The 17,369-nt window shown below is 40.3% G+C and overlaps 1 protein-coding gene across 3 annotated transcripts in view; it reads right to left on the reverse strand.

Annotated features, from left to right (window-relative positions):
* Positions 1-17,369, reverse strand: part of LOC128706600 (monocyte to macrophage differentiation factor 2) — a 249,726-nt gene that overhangs the window by 84,032 nt on the left and 148,325 nt on the right. For all 3 annotated transcript variants that reach the window (XM_053801550.2, XM_053801552.2, XM_053801551.2), the window contains one exon: positions 3,271-3,400. In XM_053801550.2, the coding sequence (XP_053657525.1) occupies positions 3,271-3,400 (130 nt within the window). The remainder of the gene's footprint in view (positions 1-3,270; positions 3,401-17,369) is intronic.

Genomic DNA, 17,369 nt, shown 5'->3' on the forward strand with positions numbered 1-17,369 from the left:
TCTTCCTCCTCCTCCTCCTCTTCTTCCTCCTCCTCCTCAATTGCTTTTGGTCTCAAATTCCTCGAAATCATGAAATTGATCTTCATTGACACTTCCATCTGTGTTAGAGTATCACTTAGGAAGCGAAGAGTTCCAGATTTGCTGGGGAGTCACATATTTCTTACCGCTAAGCATGCTGAAAAAGGGCGACTGAAATGGCATTCCCACAATGCACCACTGGCTCCCCGATTTTTTTTATATGGTGCACACTAACCATGGAGACCCATTCTCTCACATCTGGGCCTACCAGCTTTTTCCTGCTTGATCTGAAGCCGCTAGAATTTATGTGTATAAATATGTCAGAAACAGTGGCGCGTAAGATGTATATATACGGCGTAAACAGTCAAAGGGTTAATTAAAAAGGGGATAAGAAAAGCTAAACTGGACTATGAAATCAAAGTTGCTAGGGATTTGAAAACTAACCTGAAAAGTTCCTTGCAGGTTTATAGAACAAAAGTTAGAGATATGATAGGTCCTCTTAAAAATAACTCTGGGCATCTTACTGACAAGGAGAATGAAATGTGCTCTATTCTTAATAATTATTTTCTTGCAGTTTTCAGTCAGGAGGACACTAACAATATCCAAGTAATAGATTTTTATAGTGAACATAAGAATGGAGGAACTCTGCAGAAGGCCTACTGGCCCATGCAAGGCAGGTCTTTATCAAAACAACCTCTACCCAAAGCTACCCAAGAATTTGCTCTCGTACTCAATGGCACCAATCAAACCCAGCCCCTCCCACTCACATATTTGTCCAATCTCTTTTTAAAGCCACCCAAGGTCCTAGCCTCTATCACCTAACTTGGAAGATTGTTCCACGCATCTACAACTCTGTTAGAAAACCAGTACTTACCTATGTCCTTACTAAATCTAAATTTTTCCAATTTAAATCCATTATTTCTGGTTCTTACCTGGTTCAACACCCTCAGTACTTTATTAATATCTCCTTTGTTTATGCCTGTCATCCACTTATACACTTCAATGATATCTCCCCTCATTCTACATCTCTCCAGAGAGTGGAAATTTAAGGCTTTAAGTTTATCTTCATATGGGATATTTCTTATGCAGTAAATCATTTTAGTCATTCTTCTCTGTATGTTCTCTAATGAGTCTTTATCCATCCTGTAGTAAGGAGACCAAAACTGAGCAGCATAATCTGTGATGAATGGTTTGAAAAACCGACAAGTTGAAGATTGAGACACTTATGCAGCATATGGGAATCTTTATTCAGGAAACGTTTCGCCACACAGTGGCTTCATCAGTCCAATACAAAGAGGAAGGTGTAAGGAGAGGAGGAGTATGAGGTAATCAGTCCCTCAGCCTGGAGTTGTGTTCAGTCCATCAATCTACAAGATTGCTGGACTGAACACATCGACTTCAGGCTGAGGGACTGATTACCTCATACTCCTCCTCTCCTTACGCCTTCCTCTTTGTATTGGACTGATGAAGCCACTGTGTGGCGAAACGTTTCCTGAATAAAGATTCCCATATGCTGCATAAGTGTCTCAATCTTCAGCATAATCTAAATGAGGCCTCACTAGTGATGTATAGAGCTGTAAAATAACTTTTGGACTTCTGTTACTTATACTTCTTGAGATAAATCCAAGTAATCTGTTAGCCTTGTTGTGCACACTTAGGCACTGCTGTCTTGGCTTTAGATTTCTGCTTACCATGACTCCCAAGTCTTTTTCACATCCCCCTCAGAATCAATTATACGGCCTCTTTGTATCATCAGCAAATTTACTCATGTCACTCATAATCCCTTAATCAAGGTCATTAATGTAAATTATGAATAAGAGAGGGCCTAAAACTGATTCTTGTGGAATGCCACTAGTGACTAATCCTCATTCTGATTTGACCCCATTAATGGAAACTCTCTGCTTTCTATTGGTAAGCCATGCCTATATCCATGCTAAAACTTTACCTCCTATACCATGAGCTTAACAGTGGGCTTGAAGATGATAAATTATGCAATATTGTAGTCACTAGCAAAATGGTTATCAAGATTTATGGACTGACCACATCGACTCTAGGTTGACGGACTGATTACCTCATTCTCCTCCTGTTCTTCACGTTTCTCCTTTGTATGGACTGATGAAGCCACTGTGTGGCAAAATGTTTCCTCAATAAAGATACCCAAGAGTTGCACATGTCTAATTTATCACCAAGGACTAGTACCTTACACTTATCCACATTGAACTTCATCTGCCATTTTTCAGACCAAAACATTAATTTGTCCAAATCCTCCTGGAGTTCATTGGTATCCTCCTCAGAATGAATTATATGGCCTATTTTTGTATCAGCAAATTTGCTCATGTCACTTGTAATTCCTTCACCAAGATCATTAATGTTGATGCCTTCCATTCCCATTACACTGTAAAATGCTCCAAACTTCAGAACACCCATGACTTAACCTGATTCTTTTTCTCTTACTCTTTCTACCTCTAATCCTTCCTGTTTTTCCTTTTTCTTGCTTTGGGGTCTCTTTCTTCTGCCTTTAGTGTTTGGTCCTTTACTTTTAACCCCCCCCCCCCAGCATTTTTGGTCTTACCCCTTGTGGGCCCTTAGCTCTCCTGCAGTGCTCTTCTTTCTTGGCCTATGACTGACTCCACTACTACTACTACTTTTCCTACTACCTTTGGCTCCTACTTTCACTTTTGCCTCTTTTTTTCTCTCCCTCCTTTCTAATCTTGTCCTACCAACCACTCTCCCTACTTTACACTACCACTACTTCTACTACTTTCACTATCAGCATTACCTCTTCTACCACTACTACTACTTCTTCCATTTCCTGCCATACTTCTACTACTACCACTCCTCCTACCTCTCTTGTCCTGTCTCTGCCAGCTGCCCTATATATACTGCCACCTTCTCTCCCTCTTGTTGGTGTGGCTTTCTAAATGGTCCAAGTCAGACCTCATGCATATATGATCACTATTAAAGGTCTCGATAAAACTAATGCTGTAGGTTCAAGGAAAAAAACTATAGAATGGGAGAAAAAATAATATTCAGAACTGAGTTTAGTTCCAAGGTACTATTGTAGTATGATCTGCCACTATGGTAGAGTACTGTAGTAGCAAATACACACTTTGTAATGTTAACATGAGACAATTCCATGGGCATCCTGTCAGCTGACCACTAATACTTACATATGTATGCCTACAAAGGTACTAGAAAACAAATGTGATTATTTTGTTAGTATTACTGAGAAGACTTAATGAAAAGACTTACCATATCCATAACAGCTAATGAAGGAAGGATGCCAATAATGAGGTAAAACGCAGTTTCCAACATCTTAAACCTCTCATGGAACAATTGTTGATATAAGATGCCCACCACAGCTAGAACCCATATACCCCACCTGCAAACAAAGAAAAAAGTTGCTAAACCTAAAACCTACCATATAACTTAAAATAGATTACGGATATAAAATACAAAAGGAATCACATGAAACTATAAACCGTACTTATTCTATTTTATTCCCAAGCCACTGCACCTTTAAAGTTTTGCATGCGAGTGGCTTGGACATCCAGGAAGGCATGGAGTACAGGCAAGTGATTTTTTATGACTTGATGTGCTGTTGAAGTGCAAGCAAGGTAACACTCATGAAAGGATTCACAGATAATGGATAGTACGACTTTAGTCCTGGAGGCGAGAAGTACAGTGCCTGCACTCTGAAGGAGGGGCAGGGATACTGCAGTTTGGAGGGGCACCAGAGCTGTAATGTTGGCACACTTCTGGCAAGACAGTGATAGAGTGATGGTGAAAGTGTTCTTTCTTTCTTGGGACATCCCAGCTTGGTGGAAGATGGCTGGTGTATTAAAAAACAGCTTCATAACTTTAACACTGCCTGAAAAATTTAGCCTATGTTATTCAAAATTTAGTCTTTAGCTGTAGTCACATTCCTAAATACATCCAGTGAATAGTAGTTAATAAACTGATCAGATACACAGTGCTTCTTGAAAATTCATGGTAAATTCACTATTTTGAAAATTCATTGGTTTACTGAAGAGCTGCCATCAAATAATTTTGAGAAACTCATTGGTTTTCAAATGACAGTGACAATAAGTTAATTTTAGCATGATACATGTTTGTACAAAGGAGTGTAACAATTTGGTGAACATGCCAAAAGCCCCTTTATATGCAAAGCATTTCATGCAAACTAAAGACTAACTTAACTCTTTCAGGGTACGTGCCATAGATCTATGGCTTTACGTTGAGGATCCAAACCATATAACTATGCCAAAATTCTAGCAGCGTCAAATTTAGCGCGAGAAGGCTGGTAGGCCTACATCTGAGAGAATGGGTCTGTGTGGTGTGCGCCATAAACAAAAATTCTAGGCGCCCGCATGGCATTATGGGAATGCCGCCTCAGTAAGCTTTGTTCACCATGCCTCGCCGCAAGGCAGCTCTCACTCCAAGACGAATTGGGACTCTCCTCTTCCTAACTGATAGTTCTGACTCTGATGGAAGTGGAAAAGAAGAATAATTCTATGGTTTTGATTAATTAGTGACCGAAAGGAATGACCAGGATATCGAAAATAGTGCAGAAAATCCTGACGATCCTCAACCTTCTACCTCTGGTGTGAGCACGTCTTAGTCACGTCCAATTGTACTTCGTCGCAAGAGAAAACTAATATTTTCGCGTGGCTAGGCCTCAGATTTCAGTAATAATGATGTTAGTGATGTGGACTGTGATTTTATTACTCTTGATGATTATTCGAGTAGTGATAGTGATGAATCATATTCACCAGTAAAGCGTCGGTATATATGCCGCCACATGCACTCGGGTAGTGTTCCCTATGCAGTGCCCAGGAGATGGAGTACATCCCGTGGCCCTACACATGGAACAGACAGTGAAAGTGAGGACGATGTGGCTACACTTGGCATGGATAGACCACAGGCATCAGTAGGTGGTAGTATTGGTGGTGATAGTGGTGGTGGTAGTGCCATGGCCATGCATGAGTCACCAGCCCAGGCTGGGACCCACGCCTCTGCCTCCTCAGCTCAAGGACAAAGCGGAGCGTCATCCACCACCACACCACAACTACAACTACAACCACAACCAGCTTATGATGTCCAGTATCCACCAGCAAACCGCATTTGGGATTGGCAACAAAATCCCAATTGTTCTCAATCCCCATCAGTTCGATGATTCTCAAAGTGGAATCCAACCAGCTTGTTCCCTTGGAAACACTGCAAATGAACTGGAATTCTTTGAACTATTCTTTGACCAGCCCTTGATGGAAACTATTGTCAGGGAAAGTAACAAGTATTTTGAGTACACCATGGCAAATACGATCACATCACCACAGTCAAGACTACACCGGTGGAAAGAGACAACTGTGGCTGAAATGTATTTGCTTTTTTGCAACAATAATGCTTATGCCTCATGTCCACAGATCAGCTAATTTGTGCCCTGCCCTTCAGTCAAATCATCCCAGTGAACAGGTTTATCTTACTGTTACGTATGTTGCACTTCTCTGACAAAACCAGGCCTGGCAGAAGTGACAGGTTATACAAGATTAGAAATATTTTTATGTATCTGAAACAAAAGTTCAACAGGTACTTTTATCCATTCAAGAATCTTGTAATTGACGAGTCTTTGATTTTGTTCAAAGGTAGACTGTTGTTCAAGCAGTATATACTGAGCAAGAGGAAACGCTTTAGTATAAAACTGTTTGTACTCTGTGACTGTGACAGTGGCCTGGTATTAGATATTATTGTATACATGGGAAGTAAAACACTGAAAGATACCAGGATGTTATTGGGTATCTCAGGTGACGTAGTGAGAAACATGCTAGCACCTTATCTTGGTAAGGGGCATACATTATATACTGATAACTGGTACACAAGCCCTTTACTAAGTGATTTCTTGCGAGTGAACATGACAGATGTGTGTGGCACAGTGCATTCTAATCGTAAACATATGCCCAGGTTCAACGTAGGCACTCGTAGTGGTGAGGTGCAGGTGTTTACTGCCAACCACATCATGGCATTATGGTGGCATGACAAACGAGATGTCACATTGTTGACAACCATTCACCCTAACGAAATGAAAGACAGTGGCAAAGTTGATAGAGTGACCAATAAACATATTCGAAAGCCAGTAACAGTGATTGATTATACATAAAACATGCGTTTGGTTGACAAGTGTGACATGCAGACTGGCTTTGTTAATTGTGTTCGTAAGAGTTACAAGTGGAACATGAAACTTTTCTTCCATCTCATGGACATTTCAATGCTCAATGCATAAAATACATATGTACCAAATAAAGACTGGCAACAGACCACCGTATGGTGAATTTTGTTTGTCTGTTGTCAGACAACTCATAATGAAGTACCAGGTAACGACACCTGCTATGTTGTTAGGTAAGACACATATGCAACAGTTAGGTATCTTTATTCTATACAAAACCGTCCTCGAACTCCTCAAGGAATACCCATGTGTTTGAGGAGGGAAGGTGATCACTTCCTAATACAGCTTCCTGCAACTAAGAAGAAATGGGTTCAGAAGAGATTTCTTGTCTATACAGAAACAAAACGACGGAAACAAAGATGCAAAGGCTTATGTGCAAGGAATGTAAGGTACCTGCAAAGGCTTATGTGCAAGGAATGTAAGGTACCTCTGTGCATGATACCTTGTTTCAGAGACTTCCACAGACTGCAGCAGCTCTAGAAACATGTCGAGTAACTGTACATATGTAAATATATAATAGAACATTAGTAATATACAACATTTGTGCATGTTTATTGTTGTAAACAATACTGGTAAACAATATTATAATAATAACTTTAGTGTGGTTATTGTGTTCAATACAGTGAGTATATATATATACATTATATACAGTATTGGACTCACAGGCCCCAAATGTTATTAGAAAAAGAAAAAATTAGAAAAGAAAAGAAAAAAGTATAAAAAAATGTAAAATAAAGAAATGTGATTTTGCGGAAGTTGCTGATGTTGCCGCCACCCAGCATTTTGGGTCAACTTCACACTTCTGTATCTCAGTAAGTACTGATCAAAATTTTGTTTTGTTTTGTTTTATTACCTTCACAAAAATATTATCTTTAATTCTGTAAGAAAAAATGTTTTTTTTTTTTTTCAAAAATTCTTGGACACTGAGGCAACCACTGAAATTGAAATTTTGAAGGAAAATCACATTTTATTTGTATTTCATCTAATGTACAAATTATAATATTTAGCAGGCTAATTTCAATGAATATTTAAAGAAATATAAACAGGGTAATCAAAATATGAAATGTTTTGAGTAATTAAAAAGGAAATTACAAAAACAGTTGTAAAAATAATGTCATTGATGATGCTACCACTACATCAATGCATTGCAATTCTACTATGTTGTTCTGCTGAACATAATGATTTAGTTTTCCCTGGTCAAAAATATATTCAGTCTCTGCACGCCAAAGATTGGATTGCAGTAGAGTTCTACTGACTGTCAAAGTAACAAGGGAGGCAAGAGTGGTAAAGGTGAATCTGCTCCTAAAAGAAAGACAGTCATGCTAATATTAAGGAGGACAAGCTGGTAACTAGCTGCCATGGTGACAACAACAATGGCTGCTCCCTTATCTTTACAGTCCCCTGGCCTGATCTAAGCTCCAATTATGGCCTAAACGCTTGTACTGCTGCACTGACCTACATGGAACTAATAATGACTAAAAAAACAAAACAAAACAAAAAAACTGTTAGTGATGTCGACAAGTTGACCATTTACGACTAAAAGAGGACTGCCAGGCCTACCAAACACCAGCCTGCTGCCAGATGTAACACCAGCCAAGCAACAGTTACCACTACAGTAGCTCCACATCAACTGTGCTAGTATTCTCATGGGACAGAAAAATAGAAGAAACAACTCCAAGACGTACACCAAAATTCCAAGAAAACTGTTACCAATCATGTCTACCCTGAAGGATGCCAGAGCATCTTCCACCTCTCTCACCCCCGCCCAGACCAACACAACAACCACAATGGTGGACGACTCCAAATCTTTCACTGGATTCAGTCAACACCCATCCTCACCCACGTCTCACACCCAAGCTGACTTCTCTTCCACCACTATGGCAAACACTCAAGACCTCTTTATCCCAAATGCCATCAGCAACTACAATTCATCAACGCCCATGGTTATAACCCAGGTATGCAGTCCTCAACAATGACTCAACACCACTGATAAAATTCTACAGGAAAATAGTATGTTGAGGTGGCAAAATGAAACTTATGGAGTGCTCTCTATTTACCCAAAACATAAAGATTAGCAACCTAGAGGACCATCTAGCAACATAAACCTTAAGGATTAGTGAACTAGAAGACAAACTGACAATCTTAACAAACAAAATGCAAACCTGCAAACAACTGTAGCCACAAATACTAAGGAAATAGATTCCTTCACCACCAAACTGTCAAAAGCTACACAAGATTGGAGGTTAAACATGGAAATCAAATAGTGTGCATTCTTCCAGTATATGTTTTTTATTTTTTCATAATTTTAACAGCTTATTTCTCTACGTACCTTCTGTAGATACTTAATCACATCCTCCTTCACTCTTATGAATAAAAATATCGATCCTGATATCAACCTCTTATTGAACTGCACAAATAACCCTAACAGTAATTGTCATTACTACACTGCTAGTCAGGCTAAAGCTCCACTCAGTGCCAGCAAGAATATTACAATTTTCAACTATAAAATTAGATCATTGTGTAAACACTATGATGACCTCCTTGCATTACTGAGGTCTCTAAATGCCACTATAACTTTCATTATTCTTACTGAAACCTGGCTCAAAGCAGATTTGACAGACATATTTACTATATTTTATATAGCAGTAGGTTGGTAGATAGCAACCACCCAGGGAGGTACTACCGTCCTGCAAAATAAGTGTAAAATGAAAGCCTGTAATCATTTTACATGATGGTAGGATTACTGGTGTCTTTTCTCTCTCATAAACATGCAAGATTTCAGGTACGTCTTGCTATTTCTACTTACATTGAGGTCACACTATACATACATGTACATGTTTATGTTTTCTCTGATTTTATCTTAATAGTTCTTGTTCTTATTGCTTTTCCTTTTATATCCATGGGGAAGTGGAATAAGAATCTTTCCTCCGTAAGCCACGTGTGTTGTAAAAGTCAACTAAAATGCCGTGAACAATGGGCTAGTAACCCCTTTTCCTGTATAGCCTACTAAAACGAAAAAGAAGAAAAGCGTCAAAGTGGGATGCTTGAATGTGTGTGGATGTTGTGTGAATATGAGAGAGATGATTGTGGATGTTATGAATGAGAAGAAGCTGGGTGTCCTGGCTTTAAGTGAAACAAAGCTGAAGGGGGTGGGAGAGTTTCAGTGGGGAGAAATAAATGGGATTAGGTCAGGGGTTTCAAACAGAGTTAGAGCTAAAGGCAGAGTAGCAATAATGTTAAAGGATAAGTTAAGGCAGAAAAAGCGGGAATATAAGTGTATAAATTTAAGGATTATGTGGAGTAAAATAAGGGCTAGATGTGAAAAAGTGGGTTATAGTGTTTATGCACCTGGAGAAGAGACAAGCGTAGAGGAGAGAGAGATTTTGGGAAATGTTTAGTGTGAGGGGAGTTTTGAACTAAGTGTGAGAGTATACCTACTTTATTTTTTATTTATTTATTTATTTATTTATTAATTTGAACATCTACCATCCGACTTACGACCTGCTCGACATAAGACCGCTCGACTTACGACCATGTTTTGTATGCCAAATTTCTGGGAAATAACCAACTGCTTGTGTTGTACATAGTGTTTATCCTAAACCTTACAGTATAAAATACTGTACTAACAGCATAAAAAGTTAAGTTAAAAATGAAATACCAAAATAAAACAAAATAAAGTTATTACAAAAATGTGATGTTGATATTCAGTAGTAAGTCGACTTACCTCCATTTCGAGTTATGACCAGTTGGCCAGAACCAAGCTCGGTCATAAGTTGGATGGTACCTGTACTTGTAGTTGGGGATTTCAATGCTAATGTGGGTAAAAATGTTGTGGAGGGAGAAGTAGGTAAATTTGGGGTGCCAGGGGTAAATGAAAATGGGGAGCCTTTAATTGAGCTATGTGTAGAAAGAGGGTTGGTAATAAGTAACACATATTTTATGAAAAACAGGATAAATAAGTATAAAAGGAATGATATAGAACGTAACGAAAGTACAGTGGACCCTCGGTTATCGGCTGTAATTTGTTCCAGAAGGTCAGCTGAAAACCGAAATAATATTACCCATAAGAATTAATGTAACTACAATTAATCCATTCTAGACAAAAATATTCACAAGAAAATAATTTTTTTAACAATTATATAAATATTACATACCTTTATTGAAGGCTAATGCTGGCTTCTGGAAGATAGGGATGAGGAAAGAGGGAGGACTAAGTGTTTGGAAGGGGAATCCCCCTCCATAAAGACTTTAGGTAGCAGGGTTTTGTCACTAAACATGTTGCAGTTGTGGCTTGTTTCACCTTTGTCAGGGTGGTACTTCTCGACAAAACTTTGCGCATCATTCCACTTTGCACAAATGTTCTTAATCAATGAAGAAGGCACCTCCTTCACTCCCTCTTCCTCCTCCTCTGAAGCAAGTTACTCAGCTGAAGTCTGTTGCTGTTCAAGTTGAAGCTCTTGCAGCTCTTCAGTGGTTAGCTCTTCCCTGTGGTCCTCCACCAACTCTTCCACATCTTCGCCACTCACCTCCAACCCCAGGGACTTCCCCAGTGCCACAATAGTCCACAGGGTCGGCAGGGTCAGGGTCAGCCTCAAACCCTTCAAAATCCCTCTCTTGGACACAATCTGGCCACAGTTTTCTCCAAGCAGAGTTCAAAGTCCTGGAAGTCACTCCCTCCCAAGCCTTACCTATAAGGCTTATGCAATGGAGGATAGTGAAGTGATTCCTCCAGAACTCTCTTAGGGTCAACTGTGTGTCCAAGGTCACTTCAAAGCCCTTTTGAAACACTGCTTTAGTGTAGAGTTTTTTGAAGTTAGAAATGACCTGTTGGCCCATGGGCTGGAGGAGAGGAGTGGTGTTAGGTGGCAAGAACTTCACTTTTATAAAACTGAAGTCCCTCAACACTTGGTCTTCCAAGTCTGGAGGACGTGCAGGAGCATTGTCCAGTACCAGGAGGCACTTGAGTGGGATTTATTTTCCAGGAGGTATTTTTTCACACTTGGGCCAAACACATCATTAACCCACTCTTTGAAAATCTGCCTTGTGACCCGTGCCTTATGATTAGCTTTCCACGTCATACACAATCTATTCTTCATAACATTGTTTTTCTTGAACACACTGGGATTTTCTGAGTGATACACGAGTAAAGGCTTCACTTTGAAATCCCCACTAGTACCACCACACAACAAAAGAGTAAGCCTGTCTTTCATAGGCTTGTGTCCTGGCAGTGCCTTTTCCTCATGGGTAATGTAGGTCCTGTTCAGAATTTTCTTCCAAAACAGGCCTGTTTCGTCACAACTGAACACTTGTTGGGATTTAAATCCTTCAGCCTCTATGTACCCCTGGAATTCCTGCACGAATTGCAGCCTCACCATGCCTTACAACACTGTGTATGCCACTAAGCTTCTTAAATTTATCAATCCATCCTTTGCTGGCCCTAAATTCACAAACTGCAGCACTTGTTCCAGGCATTTTCTTTCCAAGATCCTCATGCAACCGCCTTGCCTTCTCACAAATAATCGACTCCACAACACTGTCTCCCAGTAATTCTTTTTCCTTAACCCTCTGACTGTCACAGGCCCCTTTCTGAAACTGTCATTCTATGTCGCAAAATAGTCAGAAAAAAAAAATCCCAAAAAAAAAAAATTTTTTGCCATCAGTACTTACCGAGATATAGAGGTGTGAAGTTTGCAGAAAATGAGCCTCATATGGAAACAGTGGCGACTGCCGCTCACCCGGTAAACTTTGGCTTACTTGTATTTGAAGGTTTGTTGTTTTTTTTTCACTATTTTATTTTTTCACATAACCTATGTGGCCTGTGAGACCAAAGTAAGGTGCAATGTACATATATACACTCATTGTATACAACACAATAAGCACACAAACATAATTATCACTATATTTACAAAACTTGTTTACAAAAACAAACAATACAAAAAATTGTGTATTACTATTGTTCTATAATATATATACCAATGTACAGTCACCGAACATATTCCTAGAAGTTCTGCAGCTTGTGGAACTCTTTGAAACATGTTTTCATACACAATGGTGTTTTACACTCTCACACATAAAACCAGTGTGTGTGCATTTTTGTGGACTTTTTTTTTTTATGTGCAAAGACAAAACACCTTGTCTGAGCAGTTTTCTTCAAAGTATTAGCAGGCAGTTGAGTTATGTAGTTATCCTAGGTAAATGGTCGTGTGTCATCATTCCTTCTTTCCTGCATTCCTTTCCTACCTTCCTTCCTACATTCTTTCGTCTTTCCTTACTTATTTCCTTCCTTTCATCTCATCCTTCCTCCATTCCTGCCTTCCATTCTTCCTTCCTTCTGGTTTCTATAATATATATATACACATATATAGTCACTGGATACTTTCATATAACTGCTATTATCTTCATTCATCAAGCTTGTCTTGTGTGTGAGTGTGTGGCTTATAATTGTTTTGAGTCAGGAGTCAGCAGCTGTCAAAATGACATATTATCTCATTACTTACTCCCCCTACCGCCTGTCAAAACAATGGGGTCGGATGCTGCTTCCCCTCCATTCTATCTAATTATCTTTCTCCCTCATTCTATCTCTTTCAATCTGTCTCTCTCTTTCTATCTGTCTGTCTATCTCTGTCTCACAGGTACACAAAAATACAAGTACACATAGTGTAAATTACCTAGGATAACCCAAAAAATCCAGACAAAGTGCTATACTCTGCTTGAGGATGTGAGTAAACATGATGATGACACAGTCTTGTGGCTCTCTCTGAGACAGAGAGCTAGAAGGATAGACAGGGAGGTTGGCAGACAGACAAATAGACAGAAATGTTTCTGTACCAGCAAAAACAAAGGGAGGGCGATGGCCATCTAGTCTTTTCTTATCAGCTGCACCCTCCCCCACCCTCGTTTACACTCATCAAACATCAGCTCTTATCAGATGTTATCTGCCCTTATCTCCTCACTGTCATGGGGTGGACTTTTTTTTTTCTTGCTTCAAGGGAACAATATTATTACATCTTCTTCTTCTTCTTCTTCCTCTTCCTCTTCTTCTTCCTCTTCTACTTCCTCTTCTTCTTCCTCCTCTTCTTCCTCCTTTTCTTCCTCCTTTTCTTCCTCCTTTTCTTCCTCCTCCTCATCTTCTTCCTTCTCCTCTTCTTCCTCTTCTTCTCCTCCTCCTCTTCCTCCTCCTCCTCTTCATCCTCTTCCTCCTCCTCCTCTTCCTCTTCTCCTCTTCCTCCTCCTCCTCTTCTCCTCCTCCTCCTCCTCTTCTCCTCTTCCTCTTCCTCCTCCTCTTCTTCCTCTTCCTCCTCTTCTTCTTCTCTTCCTCTTCCTCCTCCTCTTCCTCCTCCTCCTCCTCCTCCTCTTCTTCCTCCTCCTCCTCTTCTTCCTTCTCCTCCTCCATTGCTTTTGGTCTCAAACTCCTGGAAATCATGAAATTTATCTTCATTGACACATCTGTGTTAGAGCATCACTTGGGAAGAGAAGAGTCCCAGATTTGCTGGGGAGTCACATATTTCTTACCGCTAAGCATGCTGAAAAAGGATGCCTGAAATGACATTCCCACAATGCACCACTGGCTCCCCGATTTTTTTATATGGTGCACACTGACCATGGAAACCAATTCTCTCACATGTGGGCCTACCAGCTTTCTCCTGCTTGATTTGAAGCTGCTAGAATTTATGTGTATAAATACGTCAGAAACAGTGGCGCGTAAGACGTATATATACGGCATAAACAGTCAAAGGGTTAATCCACAATAATAACTTTTCCATCTCTTCCATTATTGGTGGCCTTTGTTTAGTTAGAAAAGTTACTCCTTTTGCAACATTAGCATCTTTGATTTGTTGTTTCTTTGCCAGGATTGATGTAATTGTTGATTTACTCTTGCTGTACAACCCGGCGAGTTCCACCACCCTCGTACCACTCTCAAACTTTCCTATCACTTCACACTTAAATTCCATGGTGTTTCTCACTTCCTTTACCACAGGAACTTTCTTTGGAGCCATGGTTACTTATTTTACAGTTGCAATGCAAAAATAACACAAACTACAATGGGAAATAAGTGAACTGTTTGGATGTATTAGCAGAAGCTTCCTCAGCCACTGAGAGACAGCCAAACTGACACGCAAGCGGCCCCAGCTGGCAGACGGACGTGTACCAAACGGCTGATCACCGAATTATTGGCCGATCACTGAATTAACGGCCAATCACCGAATTAACGGCCAATAACTGGGTGCGGAAAAATCGACCGATCACCGAGTTGGCCGATAACGAACCGGCCGATAACTGGGGGTCCACTGTAGTTTGTTAGATTATGTATTGGTGGATATAAGATTGATGGGTAGGCTTCAGGATGTATATGTTTATAGAGGGGCAACTGATATATCGGATCATTATTTAGTTGTAGCTACAGTTAGAGTAAGAGGTAGATCGGACAAAAGGAAAATGGCAACAACAAGTAAGAGAAAGGTGAAAGTGTATAAGTAACTACTGACAGAAAAGTGGGCTAGTGCAAGTATGAGTAGTGGGGGGGTTGAAGAGGGTTGGAATAGTTTTAAAAATGCAGTACAGTGGACCCTCGTTTTTTGTAATTAATCAATTTCAGAGTGTGACTATTATCGAAATTGATGATTTGCGAATCCATTTTCCCCATAAGAAATAATGTAAATCCAATTACTGTAATTCGTTCCAGACACCTAGAAGTATCAACAAAAAAATTTTTTTTTTACCTTAAAGATAGATTTACATGCACAAAAGAATGAATATTCAACATGACAGTTACCTTTATTGAAGGCTGTTGTTGATGAATGGAAGACAGGGAGGAGGAGAGAGGGAAGAGAGGTTATTGTTTGAAATGGGAATCCCCCCTCCATAAGGACTCTAGGTCACTTCCCTAGCTTAACCCTTTCAGGATTTGTGCCGTACTAGTACGACTTGCATACTAGGGTTGGTGCCGTACTAGTACGCATAAATTCTTGTGCCTTCAAATCTAGCGAGAGAAAGCCTTTAGGCCTACATATGAAAGAATGGGTCTATGTGGTCAGTGTTTACCTGGAGAGAGTTCCAGGGGTCAGCGCCCCCATGGCCCAGTCTGTGACCAGGCCTCATGGTGGATCAGGGCCTGATCAACTAGGCTGTTACTGCTGGCTGCATGCAAGCCAACGTACGAACCACAGCCCGGCTGGTCAGGTACCGACTTTAGGTGCTTGTCCAGTGCCTGCTTGAAGACAGCCAGGGGTCTATTGGTAATCCCCCTTATGTATGTTGGGAGGCAGTCGAACAGTCTTGGGCCCCTGACACTTATTGTGTTGTCTCTTAACGTGCTAGTGGCACCCCTGCTTTTCATTGAGGGTATGTTGCATTGTCTGCTGAGTCTTTTGCTTTCATAAGGAGTGATTTTCGTGTGCAAGTTTGGTACTAGACCCTCTAGGATTTTCCAGGTGTATATAATCATGTATCTCTCCCGCCTGCATTCCAGGGAGTACAGGTTCAGGTACTTCAAGCGTTCCCAGTAATTGAGGTGTTTTATCTCGGTTATGCGTGTCATGAAGGTTCTCTGTACATTTTCTAGTTCAGCAATTTCACCTGCCTTGAAAGGTGCTGTTAGTGTGCAGCAATATTCCAGCCTAGATAGAACAAGTGACTTGAAGAGTGTCATCATGGGCTTGGCCTCCCTAGTTTTGAAGGTTCTCATTATCCATCCTGTCATTTTTCTAGCAGATGCAATTGATACGATGTTATGGTCCTTGAAGGTGAGATCCTCCGACATGAGAGAGTGACTAAAACCGAATCTGACGATTTTTGAATTCATTTTCCCCATAAGAAATAGTGTAAATCCAATTAATCCATTCCAGACACCCAAAAGTATTAAAAAAAATAATTTTTTTACATGAAATATACATTTACCTACAGAGAAAACAATGAGACATGCAGAATAAAACAATAATAAAGTGACACTTACCTTTATTGAAGACTTGTTGATGTACGGAAGATGGGAGAATGGGAGAGGATGGAGGAGTTACTATTGTTTGGAAGGGGAATTTTCTTCCATAAAGACTTCAGGTACCAAGACCTTTTCCAAAGTTACTTTCCTTCTTTGTTTTTTAATGCCACTAAGACCAGCTTGAGTCACTGGACCCCTGTCGCTTAAAAAAGTGTTCCAGAGAGGTCTGTTTCTGGCGTATGTTAGGAATTGTGGTGGTGGCAGGAGAGTGTTGGGAGACAGAACAAGACTGTCCTTCAATATGACACTAATATCAACTCTACGGCTTATCTAGTAAAATTCATCTAATGTGACATAATAAACAATATTAATGATATAGAAACATGATATATACTCTAGTAGGGCCCCACTTTACGGTGTTTCGCCTTATGGTGTTCCGCTAATACGGCGATGTCAAATTATGACCAAAATTTGCTATATGGCAAGCGGTCTTTCAAATACGGCGCGCCCCACCCGGTTTGTTTACATTGTCAGTGACTACATCTATTACATCAGGAAACTTTCCAAAATTTCAAGTGTTTTAAAGTTACTGCATATTTTATGTGTACTCTGATAATTATACTTATGTGTACCTGTACCTAAATATACTTACACACTGTGCTGGTGTGCAGGTACACATTAAAATTGCTAAGTCTCTCTATTCATGACACCAATACTACTACGTAATAATAATCACTCTTGGGCATATTAATCCTTTAAGGGTCCGACCGGTAGATCTACAGCTTCACGTTGAGTGTCCAAACCGTAGATCTATGCCAAAATTCTAGCGCCGTCAAATTTAGCACGAAAACACTCATAGGCCTACTTGTGAGAGAACGGGTCTGCGTGGTGGGTGCGTGCCATAAACAAAAAATCTAGTCACCCGCATAGCATTGTGGGAACGCCGGCTCAGTTACCCTTGTTCACCATGCCTCGTCGCAAGGCAGCTCTCACTCCAAGGAAAATTGGGACTCTCCTCTTCCTACCTGATAGTTCTGACAGTGACGGAAGTGGAAATGAAGACGAATTCTTTGGCTTTGATCAGTTAGTGACCGAAAAGAATGACCAGGATATCGATAATAGTGCAGAAAACCCTGACGATCCTCAACCTTCTACCTCTGGTGTGGGCACTCGTCAGTCACGGTCAGTTGTACCTCA

The sequence above is a fragment of the Cherax quadricarinatus genome, chromosome 3 (assembly GCF_038502225.1).
Source record: "Cherax quadricarinatus isolate ZL_2023a chromosome 3, ASM3850222v1, whole genome shotgun sequence".
NCBI classification, from domain to species: Eukaryota; Metazoa; Arthropoda; class Malacostraca; order Decapoda; family Parastacidae; genus Cherax; species Cherax quadricarinatus.